At 35.9% G+C, this 15,531-nt stretch overlaps 4 protein-coding genes across 5 annotated transcripts; all 4 read right to left on the bottom strand.

Annotated features, from left to right (window-relative positions):
• Positions 1-2,007: 2,007 nt before the first annotated feature.
• Positions 2,008-3,276, bottom strand: LOC105116997 (ankyrin repeat-containing protein At5g02620-like). Its single transcript, XM_011014526.1, has 2 exons — positions 3,124-3,276; positions 2,008-2,820 (listed from the first exon to the last, which is right to left on the bottom strand). Exons 1-2 carry the CDS (start codon positions 3,274-3,276, stop codon positions 2,152-2,154), a joined length of 822 nt encoding a protein of 273 aa, XP_011012828.1. The 3' UTR covers positions 2,008-2,151.
• Positions 3,171-4,759, bottom strand: LOC105116992 (uncharacterized). The gene is made up of 3 exons (XM_011014517.1): positions 4,189-4,759; positions 3,927-4,064; positions 3,171-3,676 (listed from the first exon to the last, which is right to left on the bottom strand). Exons 1-3 carry the CDS (start codon positions 4,724-4,726, stop codon positions 3,429-3,431), a joined length of 924 nt encoding a protein of 307 aa, XP_011012819.1. The 5' UTR covers positions 4,727-4,759; the 3' UTR covers positions 3,171-3,428.
• A 1,328-nt stretch (positions 4,760-6,087) lies between these two features.
• Positions 6,088-9,000, bottom strand: LOC105116994 (ankyrin repeat-containing protein At3g12360-like). Of its 2 annotated transcripts, XM_011014518.1 has the most exons (5): positions 8,356-9,000; positions 8,059-8,196; positions 7,177-7,721; positions 6,277-6,940; positions 6,088-6,214 (listed from the first exon to the last, which is right to left on the bottom strand). In XM_011014518.1, exons 1-5 carry the CDS (start codon positions 8,531-8,533, stop codon positions 6,123-6,125), a joined length of 1,617 nt encoding a protein of 538 aa, XP_011012820.1. In that variant the 5' UTR covers positions 8,534-9,000; the 3' UTR covers positions 6,088-6,122. The 2 variants fall into 2 exon arrangements, with proteins under 2 accessions (XP_011012820.1, XP_011012821.1); XM_011014519.1 differs by having other exon boundaries at positions 6,141-6,940.
• Positions 9,001-9,735: 735 nt separating this feature from the next.
• On the bottom strand, positions 9,736-11,127 carry LOC105116996 (uncharacterized). Its single transcript, XM_011014525.1, has 4 exons — positions 10,995-11,127; positions 10,750-10,899; positions 10,461-10,628; positions 9,736-9,953 (listed from the first exon to the last, which is right to left on the bottom strand). Exons 1-4 carry the CDS (start codon positions 11,125-11,127, stop codon positions 9,736-9,738), a joined length of 669 nt encoding a protein of 222 aa, XP_011012827.1.
• Positions 11,128-15,531: the final 4,404 nt, after the last annotated feature.

The raw sequence follows: 15,531 nt of genomic DNA, 5'->3' as shown, positions 1-15,531 counted from the left end.
ACTGCCAAGTCCCCCACACGCTGATTCGTTTCTTTTTGAATAAATAATCGTGGGCCGTTTTGTCTGTACTTCAATGCATGCTGGGCCTAGTTTAAATCTTCAATGTTAATGGGTAATAGGTTCGGCTAAATTTGATAACTTAGGCTATTTGGTTTTGGACTGGATTTTTAGGTTTGGTTTAAGTATATATATAAAAAAACAATAACTAGGTTTATCAACATTTAAATTAACCTAAAAAATAAAATAAAATGTATGGATAACCTTGGACTGGAATGAATATTGTACAGCTGAAACTATTCACCCCTCACGATATACTTTGGATAACCTTGTTTATTGTTTAAAAAATTCATTTTGATCCTTAAGAATTTATTTTGGATAATTTGATGCTAATTGAAAATCAATTGATTTAGATTTCTTAGAAAATGATAAAATTGAAATAATAAAAACCACTATTAAAAACACACCAAACGTGATTAGTGTGCCAAAAGTTTCAAGGAAGACATATTTTGGTTATTCAACTTTAAAAATAATATAAATTATATGATTTTAGTGTCTTAGTTTTTTTAAAATTTAATTTTGAAATAAAAATTTATTTTTATTATTTCTTAGTCCTTGGTTTAGAGAAAAGTGAGAAAAATCTTTGGATTTCGATGGTAAAAAGAAAAAAACATCATTGATATAGATTAAAACCATCAAAATAATCAAAAAAATTTATGCATTTAAATTTTGAAGAGTATTTCTGATTCATCTATAATTTTGTTTAACCTATTGTATAGATGAAATTGATTTTCAAAGAAAAAAAAATTATTTTGAGATAATATTTCTAATATATGGAACCTTGCATAATGCTTTTTTTCTATTTTATTTTATTCAATTAATTTAATTTATGTTTCTATTTATATTATTGTTTACATGAATAAAAAAATTATTTTAATAAATAAATATAGAAGATACAACTGGTTGAATATCCAGGCTTGTAAAATTAAATATTTTGATCAATATTTATCTCTTAATTTTTTTTATTTTTAATTACTATTTTTTTCAATTATTCACATACATAGTCCTTAATATATTTAATTATATGTATGTATAAATTTCTTAATTTTCACTTAATTTCTTATAACTACAAAAATATGTTAAAAAAATTTGTGTATATAATTTTTTTATTTTTTTAAAATTTGATCCCTGACAAATTACGGATCAAATATCTAGTTATATATATAAACTTAAAGATAAGGATTTTGAACTTAATTTAAAACAACATCTATATCTTAAAACCTATTCATTTGAAGTCGGTTAGTGGTGGATGTTTATAGGGTTGGAGTCAATTCATCATCTTAATGGTATATGATTTAATTTATTTAGGTGCAATGATGACTTTTAGTTTTTTTAATATTTATTTTTCACAAAGCATATCAAGAGATAGTAAAAATAAACACTAAAAAAATTTAATTCAAATCTAAAATGCCAACACTGGAGGTTCAATCTTACAAAGTAAGAGAATAGTCGTTTGTTCATAAATTTATTGTAATGCTACAACTAACAGTACTATCCAAATCTCAATCAGAATAGTTAAAAAATAATTCTTCTTGATTCACTTTAAAAGATCTCAACATTACATTGGAGGTTGAATTATTCAGTACTAGATGGTTTTACAGATCCCGCTCATGGAGTTCATGCCTGAACTATCATTACTTTGTAGTGCTATATATGTGAATAGAACTTGTAAACAAACTATTCACTTGGAAATGACTCTTGAAGTTTCAATGAACCAAATTTAGGTGTTTAGGGTTCATCATTTTGCAAATTGAACTGACAAAGTTTCAAGCAAAATGTTCTGTCCCTCCTGAATAAGAGAAGAGGGGACCAGTGTCAAGAACTCTGGTTAAATTAACACCTATGTTACAAGAATTGCTGGCTTTCTTTGTTACTTATTGCACATATCAGAACATTATATTATTTGGAATCCTTACAATGTACAAACCAATAACTCATCATATCATTCTCATAGACATCATACTTATAATCATCCATGGTGGTAGTTGCTTACAGATAGGACCAATACTTGTGCCAACCTTTACGTACACAGGCAGTCATCAGATTTCAGAAAATGGAAAGGATTTAGTGTAGGATAATTACATGTCGGATATGTTATGGAAAGTGGGTATCAGTGGTTTCGACTCGACAACATTTGAAAGAGTTCCAAGGTATAGCTGGAATATGTTTAATGAAGGGAATTTTCTGGAGCAAGTTGTAAGTCTTTAATAGTGATGGATAAAAAGGGAAATAAGATAGTGCAAAGATGCCAACTGGGATAAAGGAGACTGCATATAGAGTAATTTTTGTCCAGCTTTCCTTGCTGTAAATCATCAGAATGATTGTTGCTCCAAACGCTACCATCATCATTGCCACAGAGAGAAACAGAAATGTGAAGCCTACCAGCAACTTATTAGGAAGTGTATGCTTGAAATCTTTAAATCGAAACGGGGATGTTAGGATAGAGAGGAAAGTAACAACTGATGTCAAAGCGAACGTAAGGGAGAGTACATCAGTCACAGTGAAAACCACAAAGAATGGTTTGTTGACGAGGACAGGAACACCAGTGCTCTGATTCGGACCTCCTGGAACTGTGTAGGCTGCAGCAAAGGCAACGGTGGCAATGAGAACTGCTACCACAGAACATCCTTCTGCTGTTGTCTTTAGCCATTCTTTGGCTAAATTGCGGAGTTCAGAATTTGCAGTAATGAAATACCCTTCTGCAGTGAGCTTCATATTGTTCTGGTGATTCAGGAAATGGGATGGAGTGACTTCTTTGACGCGCTGCGTTCTCACATGGATAACAAAGAGAACATGTCCATCAACTATCAAGTTTTCTTAAAAGAAAATAATTATAGAATTAGACCATTAATTTTATTTATTTATTTCTTCTTATAAATCATACATAAATTACTTTTTAAGATGAATTATTATGTAAACTCACCCTACCATATAGCTGTAATACGTCTACTCCAACCGCTTCAGGATTCAAGATTAGTATGAAAATAAAAAAATATTGTGCTTGCCTGTGAATTGTGTATGATAGATATGCATAATAGCAGGAAGGTAAAAGTCTAAAAAGTGCACCTCAAACCAGAGTAATTCTGCCTGTAAGAGGAATGCAGGGCCTTCCATCTTCTCATCAGATACGAAGTCCTTTCTTTTCCTTCCGACGGTGTGTAGAATGGAATTCCCATCACTATCAATCTTCCTTGCCAGCCTCCTCATAGGCACGTCCATTCCTTTCACAAGCTCGAAAATCTTCCTTTGGCGGTATTTGATTGCTACATGCAATACATTGCGCCCTTCATCATCAATGTGTTCGACTGCCTGGGGATATAGCTTGAGTATTTCTTCAACAATCTCCACACAGCCTGACTTTGTAGCCAAAATCAGAGGAGTTTCTCCAAGACTCTCTTCTTTGTCAAGAATTTTATTAGACAAATGTACTTCTTGCCGTTCTTTGCCTCCCTTTTCTCCGTACTTGTGGATTTTAGGCTTGCTCTGGTCGATGCTAGAATACGTAAGCTCCCAGGAGGTATCTTTCTGACTAAAAACTTCGCAAGCTCCACAGCTGATCTATGCAGTTGTTTTTGCTTTTGAACCTTTTCTCTCCATACTGAACTTCCATATGATTTTGCTTTCAAGAAAATAAGTTAGTCGCAAATGGTTAGTTGCATATAAATTCTGTGATGTAATGTAAGAATGAGTTTATTATGCAGAAACAAGGGAAGTTACATCATGGATGTTAAAAGGAATGACAGAAAAAGAAGGGAAACTACAATGAAAAAAAATCTAAGAATGTTACATTTTTTTTTATATGAGAAGTGCCATAATCACTTTTCACTGATTCAGTGAAAACTGGAAGGGTAAGGATCATACTTCCATACCTAAATTAATGAATCCTTCTTGAGGCTCTAGTTTAAAAGCTGATGGGTTGCATGATAAAAGCTGAAGACCAGTCATACCATCGGCATCTTTTTGGCCAATTAAATGCGAATAGTCCAACGCAATTCGGTATGCCAAATCTGTGGCCCAACCTAATTTGTATGAAAGAAAACATTTCAGCATCAGAATATCAACTTCACATGTTGAAACAAAATTGACTTGCAGATGGAGGGAAGAAATGACTTTATAATTGACAATGCTTACCAAAATGCAGAGAAAGAATGGCTATGTGAAGGATAGTGGTTTTATCACTTCTCCGTACATAGAATTGCAAACCAGATTCATCATATCCAGAGACTTTAGCAGCTAGAAAGTTGAACATTTCGGTTTTTCCATACCGGACCGCACGAAAGAGAGCCGTCTCCCCATTGTGGTTGCGCATGCCTAACAATCCGGGGGCTCTCTTCAGAAGTTTATCTGCAATAGCAACAGTATGGTTGCTTGTGGCAGTCTCATGGAGGATTGTCTTTCCTACACCATTTTGGCGAGTCAACTTGTCGAGATGATGGCTAGGCAACTCATCTAGTAAATTTTCTACTAGAGATGCTTCTTTGGCATATGTAGCCATGTGAAGTACTGTATCGTCGTTTACTGTTATTACGTGCAATGCATGATCTTGAATTTTTTGGCGGAGTTCTGCAACTCTCTTCTTGTTTCCTTTCATGAGAGCATAGTACAAGTTTCCGTTTATTTTCTGTTTACGATCGATTTCATTGGTACCAGGAGACATCAAGGGTTCCATGTAGAAGGGAGGGGGTAATTTTTTCCTTGAAAAAAAAAAATCGCTATGCCAATCCTCAATAATAACCTTCTCGTTTATATCAGAATTCTACTATCATGCAACAGGATCCTGTTAGTCTTGACGAGTACACTTACAAAGTATAATATTCTAGCTATCTCTCCTATTCTAAAGCTGTATCCAGAGCTTTTGACTTCATGACTGCATTTGGATTATCAATCATCTTTACTTGTGGTAGAGTTAGAATCTTGAACTTTTCCTTGATTTATTATTGCACAGTTATGATCACTAACTAGCTATATAGTTTTGCTTCATATGCTAATTGGCACTTTATTGAAAATGAACATTGCTTTATATATGCCTTTAGCTGGTGCTTCTCCATGTTTAGTGGAATGTGGAATAACCTTTGTGTTGATTCATGGAATTAAATTCCTACTTTGTCACTAATTCTGTTTCATTAGTGCAGTGTCATAAACATTCCCATGTTATGCATGCCAGGCTTACAACTCATAGTTAATTGGGAATAATCTTAGCTTTGCCTATAGTAGTAGTATATTAACATCTAATCCAAGGGACGAATTCAAACTTTCTTCCCTCAGTGAAATGCTATCCCCAAGGCGCACATCCTGCAATTGGACTGAATTGAGTGTAGATTTAAAGAATTACTTATGATTTGCTAATTGGTTTTCTTATCACTAGATTAATTACTTATTTGCTATTTTGATTACCAGAATCAAATAGATATTTTATAGTATGAATGTTTCTGTAAATTTTGTTAAGTTAATCTAGAGAGTTAATGATGAAAAAACGAGAAAGAGATAACCATTATCTTCTAATATATATATATAAAAGAAGTGATTACTTCTTTTAGTAACTACTTTAAATATTTGTATCAGATCTAACCTAAGAACCAACATTAAGCATATGCTAATTAAACACATGTAGTCATGACCCAAATTCATTAGCAAGAGAGCCAAATGGTGCAGCAGATGGGGAACAGGTATAGCTGACTAAACATGATGATCAGGCATAAGTTGCTCACTGGAAATCAAAATTTTATGCATTAGTCATCCTGTTTTTGTTTGCAAACATAGAAAGAAGAACCAGATGCAGCACCAGGCCAGGATCAATTCAACTTAAAGGAGCGGCATTGATCAACAATATCACTCTCTGTTGGTTATTTAATTATCGTTGTTGATTTTTTTTTTTAATAATAATCGATTGATTTGTTAATGAAACAACCATTCAGATAATAACGGAGAGAAACACAATGAATTTGAAGAAAACTAAAAATGAAAAAGATTGGAAACAAATCCAATTACAATATATTAGTAATAAATCTAAGCTTTATTCTTTGCAAGCGTCCTGCTTGTGTTGCTTTCATCTACGTTTACCTGGATCACCAACAAGGATAGTCTTCACTCACCATAAATTGGTTTAATATGATTATTGAAATCCTTACAATTATCAACAACTCAATAACTTGCTGCACAATGTTAACAATAATACATATTATCTTCCATGTATGGTATTTCATGGAATGTGGGGCTCTGAGGTTTGGACTTGACAACATTTTAAACATTTGGACATCATCATACAAGGTTTGGATAGAACAAGTTTAGTTAGAGGAAAGTTTTCGAGCAAATATTTGTGAGTTTTTGATAGTGAGGAATATAGAGGAAAATAAGATAGCGCGAAGATGCAAACTGGGATAAAAGAGACTGTGTATAGAATAACTTTAGCCCAATTTTCCTTATTGTATATCGCCAGAAAGATTGTTGATCCAAATGCTACCATCATCATAGCCACGGAAAGGAACAGAAATGTGAAGCCTGAAATCAACTTATTGGGAAGGGTATGCTTGAAATCTTTAAATCGAAATGGCGATGAGAGGATGGAGAGAAATGTCACAACTGATGTCAAAGCAAAGGTAAGAGATAGGACGTCCGAGACAGTGAAAACCACAAAGAACGGTTTATTAACGAGGACAGGAACACCGGTGCTCTGATTTGGACCTCCTGGAACTGTGTAGGCTGCTGCAAAGGCGACTGTAGCAATCAGAACAGCCACAACCGAAGATCCTTCGGCAGTGCTCTTCATCCATTCTTTCGCTGAGCTGCGAAGTTCAGAGTTTGCAGTAATAAACAAACACTCTGCAGAGAGGTTCTGACTGTTATGGTGGCTTACGAAGTGAGGTGGAGTGACTTTTTCGACTCGCTGTATTCTCGCACGCAATAAAAAACAGACATGTCAATCACTGAATTTTTCCAAAGAAAATAAGCATTAGACCATTAATATTTTTAGTTCTTTCTTCTTTTCTACTGTATGTGGAAATGCAATGCAAATTCCTCAAGTTTTGTTCCAATTGCTTAAAGATTCAAGATTAGTGCAGCATTCTAAAAAATATGCCTGCATGTGAATCATATGTTGATGCTAAAAGTCTAAAAATGCACCTCAAACCATAGCAAATCTTCTTGTAATAGGAATGCAGGGCCTTCCATCTTCTCAGATACAAAATCCTTTCTCTTTATACCAACAGTGTGCAGAATAGAATTCCCCTCGTTATCAATCTTTCTTACCAGTCTCTTCATGGGCACTTCCATTTTCGTCACAAGCTCGAAAATCTTTAACTGTCTGTATTTGATTGCCACATGCAACACATTGCGACCTTCGTCGTCAACATGTTCAACTGCTTGAGGGTAAAGCCTGAGTATTTCTTCCACTATCTCCACAATGCCTGACTTGGTAGCCAAAATCAAAGGAGTTTCACCAACATCATCCATTCTCTCAGGAATTCTAGCAGCCAAAGACATCCCTTCTTGCCCACCTATCTCTCCATATCTGTGTATTTTGGGCTTGCTCTGGTCAATGCTAGAATAAGTAACTTCCCATGAGGTATCATTTCTAGATAAAAGCTTGGCAAGCTCTACAGCTGATTTATATTTATCCTTTCGATTTTGAACCTTCTCCTGCCAAGCTGTACTGCAACAGGATTTAGCTATCCAAGGAATAAAGCAAGTCAGCAACATACATAACTAACTTTAGGCTCTGGAACACAACATAAATAAAAATTATCTATAAGGATGAATTGTTTTGCAGAAAGATGGAAAATACATGACTGTAAGAAGATTAACCTATGTACAAGAATCTTATTATTTCAAGTACGAAAAATTCAGAGAAAAAGAAGGAAATTTGCAACACATTATTTCTATATGAAGATAAAGGAAGGATTGTTCAAGACTTCAAGTGTCATAATCTTGACAAGAAAGAAGTGCACTATAGTATTAGCTGTTCTGAATGTGATTAGAAAAATGGAAGTGATCTTGTATACACACCTAACTTAATGAATCCGTCTTCAGGCTCTTGTTTAAAAGCTGACGGGTTGCATGAAAGAAGTTGAAGACTCGTCATCCCATCACCGTCTTTTTCGCTGATTAAATGTCTGTAGGCCAATGCAATTTGGCATGCCAAATCTGTTTTTTTCATTAAAATTGTACCAGAGAGAAAAGTTTTTGTTTTAGTGCAGCAAAATAAAAACTTCAGCATGACTCAGAATTGAGATTTTACTTAATTCCACCAAACATAACATACAGAAGTGCCCAAGAAATGAACTTGTGGTTTATAATGCTTACCGAAGTGCTCAGAAAGAATTGCAATGTGAAGGATAGTGGTTTTATCACTTCTCTGAACATAAAATTGCAGACCTTCTTCGTCATATCCAGAGACTTTAGCAGCTAGAAAGTTGAACATATCAGTTTTTCCGTACCGAGCTGCACGAAACAGAGCCGTCTCTCCATTGTGGTTGCGCATACCTAAACAGTCCGGGGGCTTTCTTTAGCAGTTTATCTGCAACAGCAATTGCATGGTTGCTAGTGGCAGTCTCATGGAGAATTGTGTTTCCCACTCGATTTTGTCGGGTCAACTTGTCGACATGATGATCAGGCAACTCATCTAGTAATCTTTCCACCAAGGCTGCTTCTTTAGCATACGTAGCCATGTGGAGAACAGTATCATCATTCACTGTTATTACGTGCAATGCATGATCTGAAATTCGTTGGCAGAGATCTACAACATCCTTCCTGTTGCATGTCACTAGAGCCTTATACAGACGTCCATTGATTTTCTGTTTGGTATCAAGAACATCAGCATGGCAGGAACCCATCAGTGGCTGAAACATCCTGAATAGGGAGGTGGCTTCTCTCTTTTTTTGGCGTTATTATCCTTTGATTCTTTTGATTTTGAAGATAGTAATATTGTTGTTCTAGCTCTCAATAATGAATAGCTGTGCCCATTTTATGTCAAAATCCCGCTTTTTCTACACCTAATCTTGTCCATATTGGCCAAGACACAAAGTACCTAGCTTTTTATTACAATAAATGTAAATGCTGGGTCATACTTTTCAAAGAGTAATTGTCTTTGTGAAACATCACTTTGATGACAGAAACCTGCTTTATCCCTTAATCGAATACTTTTCTTTTCTTTTTCTCATTAGTGATATCCCATCCAAAAGCAGCAAGTTTTGCACGTCATGCTTTACAGCTAATTAGGAATAATCTTTAGCCATAGTACAAATTTTTTCTTTAATTTCATTACTGCAATGGCGCGTTCCACGCTTAGCTTTACATCTTGATTTAACTAAATTCTATACTATATGCAACCCTTTTGTTCTTCAGAATAGGGCCAGCACGTCTCAGGCTTTATAGCACAGAGCTGTGGTACCACGGAGATATATGCATGCTCAAACGCAGAAAAATTCAACACCATTAGTAGTAACTGTTGAGCAGAAGTAAAAAGGTTATTGTCTTGATAATACGTGTACGGTTTGAATTTCATTCCGCCTTTGATGGATTCTTTGCCCTTTTAAAAAAATTAGGAATAAGGAACGTATACAACATATCTTCTAAAGGTAAAACTCAAAAACTAAAGCACTTACACAGCATGGTATTAATGGAAATCGAAACATGTACCAGTCAATAATAACTTGCAAAATATTTAACCTTTTATTTTATTAATCATAGGTAGTTGTATAGTTGGCAATCCGTAATGATTGCTTTCCTAGTGTTTTGAGAAGTTTGCGCACACATTTCTTGCTCTTCTTCTTTTTCATTTTGGTCTTCCTCTGCTGTGGTGACTCGTTTAAAAGAATTATCTTCCTTTATTAGGCTTTCGGCGAATTCCAAAGCAAATACATGCTTTCTTTTCCGGTTCCAGATTCTTTCTAGCCAACATCATGGGTGAGAGCTAGATATTATTATGAAATGGAAAGAAATATCAATAATGATAGTAAAAGGTGAAAACTAAATTTAGTGGAAGCACAAGGATTATTTGCGTAAGCATCTAAAAATAGGATGTGAACAAAAACCTCTTTGTAAAATTTGTTTCAAGCATAAGGTTTGTGTTTGTAAATAAATTATCTCAAAGTAAATGTTTAAATTATTATCTTAAAAAGTAAATTTATATTAATTCACTAATACTCCTTTTTAAGTGACAATGAGATGTAAGCTCAATTGGTGTCAAAAATTGGCAAGAACTACTCTGCTTGTGTAGCCCATGTCCACTAAAAAAAGAAACTGCGACTCAATTACATAAGAACTAATATTGGCTACAGGATTCAAATATCGGGTCAAGCCATGGAATTTAAATTCTTATGATTCCTTAATGCTGACATGAATGAAATGTGTTTCATTGCATTGGAGAACTTGATCTAATCTCATATATAAAGGTAGCTCAATAATACCTTCAGGGACCTTTAAATATTTGAGTATGCCGCCTCTTTGATTCCTCTTCGAGACACTCCCCGGATCTCCTGAGTTCCTCCCCCGACCGCTCTCAAGATCTTTCTTATTTTCCAGGCACCAAGTTTGTACCTGTGATTTTACCTCGTGGTGACGTTTAACAGGAAGGCCTGCAACATAATTTAGAGTTCAAATTATATACATATATATGTATGTGTATGTCCATGGTATTCAAACAAGAATATGTAGGCAATATTGTAAGGTCTAATAATGTGGTTGGAGTAGGCATACAACAGTAGATGAGTCTTTCAAATATGCCCACGGGAAATTCACTCTCAAAAGCAGCTGGCATTTCTGCTAGAAGTTGAAGAGTAGATATTTGATTTTTGTCCTTCAAGCTGGCGAGCGATTTACCCAGTTCTAGCAACAATAAAGCTGTTTCTGCATTCATGAAATTAGGAAGACAAAAATTATACAGTATCTTATATATGTATACTTTTTAAATTTGAGAACTCAATAAAGCGAGGAATGGTTACCAAATTTTTGCCCTATGATAGCAGCGCTAAGGATGAACAGGTCATCTTTCGATCGCTTGCTGTGAGGTGGTAATAGGCGGCCATTAGCATCCACGCATTGTTCTGGTTTGTGTCCGATTAAAAACTCTACCATTTCTGTCTCAGAAAATCCGGCAGCTGTAAACATGGGGTTTCCGAACTCATTTGGAATCGAAAGCAGCTCCGGACAATGTTCTACCAAGAGTCTTACAGCCTTGTAATTGCCATAGATGGTTGCCTCGTGAAGGGCCGTATTTCCAAATTCGTTTGTTTTCTGTTGAAGTAAACTCAATCTAGAAGGTCAAGGAAAGCAACCACCAGCTGTCATTGCCCAACCGTCCAGCCGCTAGCTACCAGCTTCCGACTATTTTTATACCGTCGGCCACAGCTGCCTTCACACTTGAAGTTTGAATTTTTTTATTTTGAATTTGTGTATAAATAGATAGTTAAGCTTATGCAATTATATGTGGAGAGATTGAGAGAAACAGAGAGAGAGAGAGAAAAAGAGAGGGTGTGTATTGTAAGCTTTCGTTTATGTTGTAAGCTTATTGTTCTTGAAATAAAACAGTGTGTTTTATCCCCCCTGAGTTTTCAAAACCACCACTAGTGGTTTCTCCCACCAACAATTGGTATCAAAACCCCGTTCGTCAGAAAAACAGAGGTATTTTTGTATATACCTGAATTTTCAAAGTTGTCAAAAAAAAGTTTTGATCATTCCAAAATGTAGAGCTCATCCATACGAACTCAACGGTGCAAAACTCATATTAATCAGAGCACGGGGTGGCCCACACTCTCCGTCTGAAATTTTGGTACTGTAGCCCACGCGCCTCGAGGAAGAAGACGACTGAGCCACACGCGCGCCATATTTGAGCTGCGCTAAGCCACCTAAGCCGAGCCGACTTCAAGCCGAGCCACGAGTCGAGCCGAGCTCCAAGTCATATTTCAAAGTTGAGCCACGCCAAAGAATATTCCCTGGAATATTCCCGGTTTAGCCGCAGCGAACCACCCGACACCTAAAATTAGTTTTTTGACTGGTTCACCCCATTTTTGACCCATTTTCTATAAAATCAGACCGGTTCCTTGCTATTTGGACCATTCCGGATCCATCTACGGTGTCGGTTTTGCCAAATTCAACTCCCAAAAGGTGATATAGTCATTTAAAGAGCAAAATGACTACAAAAAATACACAAACACTCATCCTGAAGCTGACCAAAGACAACTATGATAGGTGGTGCATCAGATTAAAGGCATTCCTTGGTTCACAAGAGTGTACAGATATTATGCAATATGGTTATGATAAACCAGAGTTCAAAGAATCAGAAGATGCTCTACCAGAGGCAGAGAAGCAAGTCCTCAAAGCCAATAGAAAGAAAAACAACAAAGCAAAGACCATTATTTATCAAGGTCTTCATGAAGTGACATTTGAAATCATTGCTTCCGTAGAAACATCAAAAGAAATATGGGAGGCTCTCCAATAAAAATACAAAGGTGCTGACAGAATAAAGAAGATTTGTCTCCAATCTTTGCGAGGTGAATTTGAATTGTTACAAATGAAGTCCTTAGAATCCATTTCTGATTATCACACAAGAATTATGGTGATAGTCAATCAGATGAGAAAAAATGGAGAAGCCCTTTCAGATGCTTGAATTACTGAGAAAATTTTGAGATCCCTAGATCCAAAATTTGATTTTGTTGTTGTCGCTATTGAAGAGTCCAAAGAGGTGGACAAGTTAACAGTGGATGAACTTATGAGTTCTTTGCAAGCTCATGAGTAGAAGATTGTAAAAAGAAATGGAGTAAGGCAATTGAGCATACCTTACAAGTGAAGTTGTCTCTCAAAGACAGATTTAAGCAAGGGGAGACTTCAACAAGTGGAAATACCACTCGAGGAAGAAGTCAACAAACACGAGGAGGATTTCAACTATTTCAAGGCAGAAGTTCTTGGAATATAGGTTTTAGAGGAAAAGGTGGTAGAAACACCACTAAAGGAGGTCGGGGACAACAAGCATTCACTCCTAGAGGAAGAGAAGGCGGTTACAATAACCATGACAAGAGGAATATTCAGTGTTATAATTGCAATCAATTTGGGCATTATAACATTGAATGTCAAGGAAAGCTCCATTAGAGGTACATGAGCATGCTAACTATACAGAGGAGGATGCCAACAGCAGAGGAGCAGCTACATTATTTGCCCAACAAGGACTTGGCAAGAATCAACAGATTCTGGAGCCAGCAATTACATATGTGGCCAATGATATTTATTTGGTTATTTAGATGAGACCATACAAGGTTTTGTCACCTTTGGAGATACCTCAAAAGTTCCATTCAAAGGTAAAGGCAACATCCCAATCAAATTGAATAATGGTGATCATAGCTACATTACCGATGTCTACTATGTCCTAGCCATAAAGCAGAACTTGGTGAGCATAAGTCAACTTCTGGAGAGAGGCTATACACTTTACATGAAGAATTGTCATTTGACAATTACATACTACAATGGGAGATTAATTGCCTATGTGAAAATGCCCAAGAATAGGATGTTTTATTTAAACATCCAATATAATGCAGCAAAGAGTTTAAGTGCCATCACCAACAGTGAAGAATGGCTTTGGCACCTGAGGCTTGGACATCTGAATTTCATAAGTCTGAAGATGCTAGCAAGTAAGAAGATGGTCAAAGGTATGCCCCATATTAATCATCCAGATGAAGTCTGTGAGAGTTGTGTCCTCAATAAATATCACAGATCTAGTTTTGCTAAAGAAGTCAACTAGAAAGCAAAGAAGCTACTAGAGTTAGTATACGCAGATATGTGTGGTCCCATAAAGCCTATGTCAACTGGACAAAATAGGTACTTCCTCACTTTCATTGATGATTTTAGTAGAAAGACATGGGTATACTTTCTGAAGAGGAAGTCAGAGGTATTTAATTGTTTTAAAGATTTTAAAGCAATTGTTGAGAAGTAAAGTAGCTATAAGATCAGAACCGTGAGATCTGATCAAGGTGGAGAATATACCTAATGATTTTGAAACCTTTTGTACACAATAAGGCATCAGACATCATACAACACTAGCCTATACACCACAGTTGAATGGTGTAGCTGAGAGGAAGAATCAAATGATTCTTGACATGGCAAGAAGTCAACTCAAAGTTAAGAAGCTACCCAAACAATATTGGGCTGAAGCTGTATCATCTGCAATGTATTTGTTGAATCGCTGCCCAGCCAAAAGTTTGCAAGCTGTCACTCCACATGAAGTATGGAGTGGTTACAAACCAAGTGTTACTCATCTTCGAGTCTTTAGTTGTGTGGTATATGCAAAGATCCAAGATGCAAGAAGAACCAAACCTGATGATAAAAACAAGAAATGTATTTTTGTCAGATACGATGAGAGAAGGATGAGATACAAGTTGTATAATCTCATCACAAAAAAGGTAGTAATTATGAGTAGAGATGTTATTTTTAAAGAAGATAAAACCTGGCAATGGAATGATGACCAAGAAGCAGTTAAATGGATCAGCACTGATTTGATCCTTGAAGATGAAGAAGTACCAATAGTACTTGTAGAAGGTCCGATAGTACCAGAAGATGAGCCACAAACTCTGGTACATAGATTTCCTGTATTCAACAGGAGAAACACACCAGCATCATCACTAGAACCATCATCAGCACCTCATCAGAAGGACCAAAAAGGATGAGAAATCTAGAAGAGCTGTATGACGCCACTCATGTAATGGAAGATACAACTTTATTTTTTTTCTTTGCAGATAGTGACCCCCTTAGCTTCAATGAAGCTATCACAGAAAAGAAGTGGATAGAAGCAATGGATGAAGAAATACATGCCATTGAGAAGAATGATACTTGGAAGCTGACTTATCTACCAGAAACAAGAAAGTAATAGGTGTCAAATGGGTTTATAAGACAAAGAAGAATGCAAAAGGAGAAGTGCAAAGATACAAAGCAAGATTAGTGGCAAAAGACTATAAACAGAGAGAAAGCATTGACTATAGAGAAGTGTTTGCTCTAGTAGCCCAGCTAGAGACAATCAGACTAATGATCTCACTAACAGCACAACATAGATGGAAGATCTATCAACTTGATGTGAAGTCAGCATTTCTGAATGGCTTCCTAGAAGAAGAGATCTATGTTGAACAACCACTTGGATACATTGATGCTGAAAATGAAGGCAAAGTATACAAGTTGAAGAAAGCCCTTTACGGTTTGGAGCAAGCTTTGCGTGTTTGGAATACCAGAACTGACAGGTATTTTCAAGTTAATGGATTTGAAAAATGTCCATATGAACACGCAATTTATGTGAAGAAAGAAGCAGATGGCAACATATTATTTGTGTGCTTATATGTTGATGACTTGATTTTCACCGGCAACAATCCTACCATGTTCGAAGACTTTAAGAAAAGCATGGTACAAGAGTTTGAAATGACAGACAATGGTCTAATGACACATTTTATTGGCTTAGAAGTGGTGCAGAAAGAAGAAGGGGTTTTTGTATCCCAAAGGGGTTAT

This window comes from Populus euphratica, unplaced genomic scaffold, assembly GCF_000495115.2.
Source record: "Populus euphratica unplaced genomic scaffold, PopEup_1.0 scaffold1139.1, whole genome shotgun sequence".
NCBI lineage: Eukaryota > Viridiplantae > Streptophyta > Magnoliopsida > Malpighiales > Salicaceae > Populus > Populus euphratica.
This window is presented reverse-complemented; position numbering and strand designations above follow the sequence as displayed.

Bases quoted from the DNA above. Each gene is read 5' to 3' on its own strand.
- LOC105116992 (XM_011014517.1), bottom strand. From the start codon at position 4,726: ATGGAACCCTTGATGTCTCCTGGTACCAATGAAATCGATCGTAAACAG. The intron at 4,065-4,188 runs GTAAGCATTGTC...GTTGGGCCACAG, and splicing joins CATTCTTTCTCTGCATTTTG to ATTTGGCATACCGAATTGCG. The intron at 3,677-3,926 runs GTATGGAAGTAT...TTTTCTTGAAAG, and splicing joins AGAAGGATTCATTAATTTAG to CAAAATCATATGGAAGTTCA.
- LOC105116996 (XM_011014525.1), bottom strand. From the start codon at position 11,127: ATGGTAGAGTTTTTAATCGGACACAAACCAGAACAATGCGTGGATGCT. The intron at 10,900-10,994 runs GTAACCATTCCT...TCATGAATGCAG, and splicing joins TATCATAGGGCAAAAATTTG to AAACAGCTTTATTGTTGCTA. The intron at 10,629-10,749 runs GTATGCCTACTC...ATTATGTTGCAG, and splicing joins TGAAAGACTCATCTACTGTT to GCCTTCCTGTTAAACGTCAC.
- LOC105116994 (XM_011014518.1), bottom strand. From the start codon at position 8,533: ATGCGCAACCACAATGGAGAGACGGCTCTGTTTCGTGCAGCTCGGTAC. The intron at 7,722-8,058 runs GTGTGTATACAA...TTCCTTGGATAG, and splicing joins AGACGGATTCATTAAGTTAG to CTAAATCCTGTTGCAGTACA. The intron at 6,941-7,176 runs GTGCATTTTTAG...GCGAGAATACAG, and splicing joins AAGATTTGCTATGGTTTGAG to CGAGTCGAAAAAGTCACTCC.
- LOC105116997 (XM_011014526.1), bottom strand. From the start codon at position 3,276: ATGGACGTGCCTATGAGGAGGCTGGCAAGGAAGATTGATAGTGATGGG. The intron at 2,821-3,123 runs GTGCACTTTTTA...GTGAGAACGCAG, and splicing joins CAGAATTACTCTGGTTTGAG to CGCGTCAAAGAAGTCACTCC.